The sequence below is a fragment of the Trichoplusia ni genome, chromosome 1 (genome assembly GCF_003590095.1).
Source record: "Trichoplusia ni isolate ovarian cell line Hi5 chromosome 1, tn1, whole genome shotgun sequence".
NCBI lineage: Eukaryota > Metazoa > Arthropoda > Insecta > Lepidoptera > Noctuidae > Trichoplusia > Trichoplusia ni.
The window spans coordinates 20,399,355-20,408,153 of record NC_039478.1 but is presented as its reverse complement, the minus strand read 5'-3'; the positions used below and the strand labels follow the sequence as shown (position 1 = coordinate 20,408,153).

Genomic DNA, 8,799 nt, shown 5'->3' with positions numbered 1-8,799 from the left:
ATTAAAATTATAATTAGTTTTAAGATTTGCGTTGTATTTGCGTTTCAACTTGGAGTTATTAATTTTGGAACATTCATTTTAATTGGAAGCATGTTGAAGAGCGTGTCTTTATTATTAACTATTACAAATCCCTAAGGAGTAGTTAGGTTTGTTTCTTAATTAACATCATCTTCATCTTCAGACTATTACTGATTTTAGGATTTACTTTATGTGTGAGAGCCCATTATCTGTCACCATCTCTTGAAGAAAAAGTGATGCAGTTGTTGAAACGAGATTTTGCACTTCCTATGCTCGTTTCGTATCACCCCCCCCCCCCCTGAGCTTGCTGAGATCTCTTTCAGGTGATATGCAACACGAACGAGCCATCCAGCAAGGACCTGGAGTCGTGTGGTGAACTACCATCACTCACCGTCCGAAGGCCTGCACCTACGTCGGATAAGGGTCATTACGTTGCTCCCGTAGATATGAATGTCTCCCGGGGCAATTGTAAGGCTCAATGCTTCCCTTATTCAGCCTGCTCTACTGTTCTATAATGAATGCTATGTTTAGATATTAAGTAACTACAATAAATGTAAATACTTAAAACAAAGCAGCCAAGAAAAAAATATAGCTTTTACGTTAAGAATAAAGAGTTTATAAAAGTACTAGCCTTAAAGAATCAGTACACACGCAAGCATAAATAAAAACTAAAACAAGTTCCACACAATAATCCTACATTAATCCATTACAAAGGAAAGCAAAAAGAAAGATTTACAAAGACCCTTTCTTGGTCTAAGAGAACAATACGTTTCAGATTTTCAGCTGTGTTGTTAGAACTAGCGTAAGCAGATGAATTGTTAAGTGGCTAATCTTTTTTACACTTTAATAAAACAGTCACACAGGTCCAATAATGGATCGCGATAGGCTGAATTCATTGATTGACTGACGATACGATATTCAAATAGACATAAAGTAGTTTTTGGAGGTTGAGGAAAACGAATTCTCAAGTGGAGACCGCGTCCATTGCATGGAGTGATGATCTGATGGCTGGCAGGAGCTGGATACGAGCAGTCAAGATAGATAGATCTCGACAAATTAGAAAGGGTTAGTACTTTAATTGAACTCTTTGTTCAATCCATACATTTTGCAGGACCAATATTTGGATAATTACCTTCAACTTTAACAACAACAAAAAAGACTTCATTTAATCCTTGCTGATTCTCTCAGCTACCGTTATCAAAATGTCCGTATAGAAAATTCAACCAACAAATTATTATTACATATAAATAAATAAATAATAAATAAAATGCGGACAACATCACATACATTGTTCTGAACCCAAAGTAAGTTGCTAAAGCACTTGTGTTATGGAATTCAGATACAACGAAGGTACCACAAACACCCAGACCCGAGACAATGTAGAAATGTGATTTTTTACATTGACCCGACCGGGGATCGAACCCGGGACCTCAGAGTTAGCGACACCTTGAAACCGGTGCGTACGCCACTCGACCACGGAGGTCGTCAAACATATACATCATCAACATCATCTTCTCAGCCTATAGCTGTCCATTGCTGGACATAGGCCTCTCCATACGTTCTGCAGCGCAACTGATTCATTGCTACTTGGATCCAACGAGACCCAGCGACTTTCGCCAGGTCGTCAGTCCATCTGACAGGTGGCCGATTACATAATATATATGTACATATAAATTATGACATATTTTTTTCTTAAACTAAACTATTTCTAGATATATTATGAACAATTCGAACAATTACATAATTGCACAGATTTCCACTAAAATATAAAAGCATTTCTCCGGCCCTTCGTTATTGGAGTTACTCTCACCACGTACAAAACAAAACGATTTAGCGCTAAAGAAAATATTACGATATTTCACTATCTAATGCCTGGAGGTTAGGTCGTCTAGATGTGACAAGTCGATTGAAGTACGCTCTCGTATTGCTTTAACATAAAATGACATCAGAAGATCAAGTACTTTTTTGGAAGAGGGAACAAAAATAGAAAACATAAAAACACCATAAACATAAAAAATGTTTATTAGGAGCAGAAAAATCTTAGCGTATCAAATTATTACTTGTTGACATATTTTTAATTCAATTAGAAGTAAAAAACACAGTGAGTATTGCGTTGAATTGATTATAGGAGTTACACGCGCACTATTTAGTGTACGCAAGATAAAAAGTAAGTACGTTTAGTTGCCGCATCCAGCATCTTTACATCTTCGCTATTATTAGGTGTAAACTTTTTCATTTTTATTCGCCAGCGGGTCTAATGTCTTGGTGTAAAGAGTAATTCTGATAATTTTGCAAGATAATATTACGCTTTGTTAATTTTACTGCTACAAATATATGTAGAGTTTGTTTAAAATGTAATGTTACGTATTAAAGTCTTAGGAGTATATTCTGAGACAGATATATCATACAAGATTGAAAGATCAAGAATGTTTACAATGCTATATACCAGATGTTTCTTGTGAGATGTCGTCAGATAGAAAGGAACGGAAGAAGACATGTTGCGACGATCCCAAATAATGATTGGGATAAGGGCAGGGGAATTAATGAGGAAGTGAATGAATGCTATACACCAGATTTAGTAAGAATTTTAGAAAATTACACTACTCGGTAAACAATTATGCTTAATAGTCATAAATACAAATCACGACAACTTCTAATATTTATTCTATTAAAATTAATTTGACTTTGTTGCCAAATATTCAATTGCTTTCATTCCTCTGTCAGATTAATTATGGTGAAGATAAATATTAAATATATACCACATTGAGTCGTCATTACAAAGTTGTCTAATGCTTAACAATTCGCCACAGTCAGGGACAATATAATAACATCAATTTTACCAAGAAACAGAGTGGAACTGTGAGAACATATATCATGTACCTGGATTCACTCATTTCTTTTTTTCTGAGATTTGTAGGGACTATAATTAAAAGAGGTCAAAGAGGTGGACGTCATGGCGTCATGGGCATTGGTGAAAAGGAAGGAAAGAATACTCCAATTGTTGTAAATGGTAATAAATTGGCTGACTGTCCATATGATGAAAAAAAAATATTATGGTTACCAGTTAAATGACAGAAAATTAGGGTCTATACTTTACCTAAGCGGGAAAGATTCTTTTGGCGTATCATATTATTTAGTAAATCCTCCGTGTGAACAGAGATGGAAATTTCAAAGTCCAAACATCAGATCATTACAACAACTCCAAGCATTTCAAATGACGTTCAAACACTTCTATTTGCCCAGCTCACATAATACATTCGTACCAAACTTTTTTATACCACAACGAAACCTCATAACCGTCATTCTCTCCGCCCAAAATAATTACAGTCACAAACAGACAAACAAAACTGGAACTTTCTTGTAAGAGATTGCAGAATCACCACACTTTTTTTCCACTCCCAGAGATAGCGTCAAAGAAATCGGTTCGTTTCAACTTCTTATTTTTTTAAAGTTAAGCTATAAAAGCATTCGAGTCTCCCTTTCTGTCTTATTGCGCGAATTGCGATCACCGAAAATGTATCGAGAAGTGACGGTTTTTGTGGCACTATGTGGTGTTGCCTTTGCTTCGTTTTTGGACGGTGATATAGACTTGCTTGAGGGAGTGAAGTTGATAAGGATCCCAGTGTCTAATTCGTTGGAGGATGAAGGCAGGTCTTTCGGGGAGAATTCCCCTCTGTTCCGGATGGCGAAGTTCCTCCAAGGTCACGAGCTACACGTGAAGCTGCCGACGTTGATCGAGAAGGATCGTGTGACGCAGTTCGTTGCGGATACATTGAAGGTCGTCGATAATAGTTATAAAGAAAATGCTGGTGAGTTTGACACTATATTACAAAATATTTAAAAGAGAAAACAATATTTTGGGAAAGTGAAATAGTCTGTGATTTTGCGACTGTTATAATCACTGAGAAAGTACAGTTATTTTGATTCGGGGTGTTATGCCGTATGATCTCAAATACTACTCAAACATTACATTAAGATTTAATAAGATATATGTGCTTGCAAAACATGAATGGGAAATACTTATTTGTGTCCCACTTGATCTGGTCTCTTCGAAGTACTCGTAAGCTAGTATCATGCCTTCTTAGAACATGACAGTTTGTCAGAAATAAAAATATCAGAGAATAATCTTTCCAGTCAAATATCTATTGTAGTTTTTGGTAATGCAGCTTCGTTTTTATAAGACGGTTTTGTAATCTTTAGACCTCTTTTTTTGACACTTTGAATTGGAAACGTACGATAAATCACATTTTTGAAGAAAAATGGAACGAAATGATAAAGTAGATAAAATTTTAAAGTCTTCCTATTCCTTTGAAAATTCTGAAAGTTGCAGTTCTTGCACCTGGTCTTGGCCTAGCTATGATTGATTGCAGATACATCGGACGAAATGTGTTAAGTTATTTTTCTTTAAATATTTCATTAAAAAAACGTAAAATTCTAGGGCCCAAATGATAAGGAAGTTTTTTTTTGTGTATTGTGAATTCAAGACTCGGTCCATGACTATTTCCTGTGCATATTTAATTAATAAACCTGTTCTAGAAGCCGATATTGAAAAAAAAAATCTGATCGAATTCTTAAGTTGTTCACTGAACTGAATGAGGAATATTCTTTCCTGTTCGAAGAACAGGACTTTTTGATAGCGATACTAACAAAAAAATTAATAGAACTACAAAATATTTATCATTGCAATGATTAATTCAAATATGAATAAGTATATTCGAAAAGAAGTACGTAACGATCGTGGACGACTAACAACCATTCCTCCATTCTAAGTTAACTCGTGTGTGAAATATGAAACCGTATCGAAAAATGTCCTTGACTCTAACAAGGGCCTTCGCGAAATTACCCAACAATATTTTCAGCAAAATCTATCAGACATCAAACACCAACTTGTCACTTAAAATGCCTACAAAGTATCCGTGATCCAATTTCCTGTGAAACGCAATTTCCGCTTTCGATCAACGCGCACTCAGGCGGGGTGGGTACTCAAGTCATTGTACTTTTATAATTAATGGCCAGAACAAAATATTGTTTAGGAAATTAATTAATAAAGAGTATACAACATTTTTGGAACCGCAAACTTGGCATGAGTAACATCGCTTTCAAATCCGATAGCTGTCTTTCTTACCACTTTTTCTAAGCACTGTAACTACATTTTAACGTAAAATTTGGTAAAATGAAAAAGAGGTAAAATACGTCTGAAACCGATGGAAAAGAATTCCGAATAGCTTGAGAAAAGTCAAGTGCAGGAATTGAAATACCGAAAATCAGGAATGCAAGATAAAGTATTAGAAAGATTTATTGGAAATTTTAAACCATAAATAAGAAAATTTCAGGATAGATTTTGCGAATAATTTAAATTATAAATCGCTTTAACTAAAAGAAATGTAGGTTTTTATATTGACCACGTACATTTTTATGTGGAAATATTAATAAATTCTACTTCAAAATAGCAGAGAAAGATGTTTGTTTGCTAGCTAGATAAGATATCTTATTTGATATCACTTAAAGTAAAGTCTTACATATTAAACGCATAAGAACTAAAATAAGGAAACATCGCAAGTTGTTAAACCAGGACTTCCTTATAAAATACAGTATAATGTAACCAAGTGGAAGGAAATTAAATTACCCTGATACATGCATCTTTTTATAACGCCCTTATGAAATAAAACCTCTTTTATTTGTCTTTATTTGTGTGCATAAACAAATTCATTTAGACTAGAGAACCAAACCCCTAAAAAAGGTCCATGTATTTCTTCGCCCATAAATAGCACTTAAATAAATTAAAGTCAAGTATATCATGATGAAACCATTCATATAAATACAGACCTGATCTCACTTTAAGATCTTTTGTCAGTGTGACATCACCAATTTTCATTTATTAAAGGCAACCTCAAGGTCAAAATCAAAATATATCTAAAACTGGCATTTAAGAAACGTTTAATTACATGACTAGTGACTTTAGGTCTATACAAAATATCATTTATAGGAACTTTACGATGGCAATTACGTTTTGAAACCTCTTTCTTAAACCAAGAAACTACATAGTATCGGCCTAGCCTTTTCCCAACTATGTTGGGTTCGGCCTCCAGTCTAACCGAGTTCAGCTAAGTACCAGTTTTTTACTAGGAGCGATTGCCTATCTGACCTCCTCAACCCTGTTACCTGGGCAACACGATACCTCTTGCAAAAAACTCCATAGGTTATTCTTTTGTCTTCCTATCTTTTTCTTGCTCTCTCTTTAGCTTCTTCATAAATTTTAACTCTCGGATGTGTTGTTGATATTAAATTCTCTATTTCCAGTGTCCGGCAGAGGCAAAGGCAAAGGCGGTGAAGGAATTGCACTTATTGGAATGATGTTTGCTAAGGCCCTCGGAGCCATTGGTATTGGAGGTTTGGGTCTTCTGACTATGAAGGTAAGATAGTATACAATTCAGATAAGGGAAGTGAATGAACAAAATAACTGTAAAACTTGAGACCGTAATAATTTTTACGGTGATAGATTTTTAACCTACATTTATAAGCTAAGTAGATACATTTCTAAGTTGGGTAGACGTCACATAGAGTCAGAATCACGATTTTGAGGGCTTAGTGCAAATAGTTTTAGAAAGGTGGTTCCTAAAACAGCCCAGTGAGAGATGGTCATACAACCCCAGAAATAAGTTTCGTTTTTACTATTTGTAATTTCTAGATCTGCCATGATTTAAGCCATTATTTTAAATAACTGATTGTTTAATATAAAAAAAATGTGCAAAGATTTTGAAAAAAATAACTTCTACCTTACCTGATAATGTGTACTTAAAAGCCCAAAAATCTCTACACTGGTCAAAAAATCGAGAACCAAAAATAAGTCGAGCTGCATAAAAGAAAGTTTATAGAAGAAGAACTTAATTAAAACTCCTCAACTGGACTATTAGTTATAACAAGTTCCTAAAGCGCTAATTGATCTTGAGATACGTTCAGTAATATCACGCTAGTCGCCAGTTTTCTTCGTCACGGTTTGCGAACTGGCCTGCTTATCCGTCGAACATAATTACACACTTTTCCCAATTAAAATCATAGTCGCATTTTGTTTTGTTATTTTCTTACACGACATTTCCATGCCTGTCTTTTTTTGGATGATTAGAAATTTATTTAAAGACTTTTTTTTAATTATATGATGCCGTTATTGCCTACTCTTTTCTCGAATATTGTAATAATAGGCAAAGTTGCAGTGTTTTTACAAACAACGACTGATCTCTTCAACCCAGTTAGTTTTATTCCTCGACCTAGACTGGTTATTAGACCTTCTGACTCCCGAGTTCTCGTAACGACAGTTAAACTTGTATTCGAACAAATGGCAATTGAGATCCGAAAGATTTTTTTTCCGGTACTTTTTCGTAAGAGGAATCCTTTAATATATTGTTTCAAGAGTGTGTTTGTAAGAACCTGCATACAAGTACTAAAAAAACACTGCAAGTATTTGAGTTAATAGTTATGAGAAATGAGAATTCATTCTCTCTGTAACATTTTTTCTCAAATTCTCTATTTATGAGAAAATTCAATATCAATTTTAAAGTCAAATTTATAAAAATCCCAGTCGAAAAGGATCTCATTTTACAGTCGATTGAAGTAATCAGTAATGTCAACATCTACACAAAAGCAAACATTTGAGCTTCCTCCTTTCACTACATTGAACAAATCAACATTGTTAATGAAATCAGTACAAAAGTATGGACGTCTCGTAAAAATATAATTTTATATGATTATCGACATTTTACGATGTATTTAAGTGATTGATTGATTTTTTTTAACAGTTACAGACTTGTAATAATGCAATGAAAGCCGATGTAAGCTGGTAGAATTGAGTATCAAGAATAGCATTTTAATTAAGTAAGGTTTTTGACAAATGCACCGGATAGTCAAGTGGTTGAGGTTACCAAGCCAAGTCTGTGCGTGTCGTGTTGAGGTTTCGATCACCGCGTAGGACCAGCATTTGTGTGATCGAATGCTTCTTCTACAAAAGTCTGGGTTTCTTTGTGCATGTAACTTGAATGTTTGTGAAACCCCCATGATTCAAGAGTTTCATTCCTTAATGCGAGGGTCCTTAATGTTCATAAAAAAGAACAATCATCCATCCACCGGAAGACCATCTCTTCCCATAACCCTGGCAGGTTACTTAAAACATAATCCATCTCTTTTTCCAGGCTTTAGCCGCTTCAGCATTAGCCTTAATGCTGGCAGCTATCGTCGGAGTCAAGAAACTGACCTCCCACGAAGGAGGGGAAGACCATCAGGTCATATACGCAGGACACCATGGCCATCACAGAAGAAGAAGAGAAGTGACCCCCTTGCCTTACAGAGGATGGAAAGAGTACCAGACCAGCTCTTAATTTATTACATAATTTATTTATTGTAAATTAATTATTTATTAATTAAATTATTTTCTTTTTTAAATTTTGTCGTTTTAAGATTGTGTTTGTGGTACTAGTGAGCTGAAGTGGATTTTATCTTACCTTACAAACATCCTAGTCATAGACATTATTACGTCCCAGGCCAAGAAATATAGACTATATGGATAACCAAGTGGTTGAATTCACCTGAGCGAACCTACTGAGCGCGAAGTGTCACGTGTTCGATCCACGCGTAGGACAAACGTTGATATGATCCAAGAATACTTGTCCTGAGCCTTGGTGTCTTTTACCTCAATGTTTGTGAAATCTTTATAAAATTTACGAATTCTGAAATTTGCTGAAACTAACATAAAACTATAAAAAATCACATGTTTTTAACACTTGATTCTCT

At 34.9% G+C, this 8,799-nt stretch overlaps 1 protein-coding gene across 1 annotated transcript; it reads left to right on the top strand.

The window, feature by feature from the left end:
* The first annotated feature begins 2,682 nt into the window (after positions 1–2,682).
* LOC113498731 lies at positions 2,683–8,451 on the top strand. The gene is made up of 3 exons (XM_026878869.1): positions 2,683–3,827; positions 6,319–6,431; positions 8,202–8,451. The coding sequence occupies exons 1-3, from the start codon at positions 3,533–3,535 to the stop codon at positions 8,385–8,387; spliced, it is 594 nt and encodes a 197-aa protein (XP_026734670.1). The 5' UTR covers positions 2,683–3,532; the 3' UTR covers positions 8,388–8,451.
* The last annotated feature ends 348 nt before the right edge of the window (positions 8,452–8,799 follow it).

Excerpts from the sequence above, each read along its gene's own strand:
- LOC113498731 (XM_026878869.1), top strand. The coding sequence starts at position 3,533 with ATGTATCGAGAAGTGACGGTTTTTGTGGCACTATGTGGTGTTGCCTTT. Across the intron at positions 3,828-6,318 it reads TAGTTATAAAGAAAATGCTG|TGTCCGGCAGAGGCAAAGGC; the intron begins GTGAGTTTGACA and ends CTCTATTTCCAG. Across the intron at positions 6,432-8,201 it reads TGGGTCTTCTGACTATGAAG|GCTTTAGCCGCTTCAGCATT; the intron begins GTAAGATAGTAT and ends CTCTTTTTCCAG.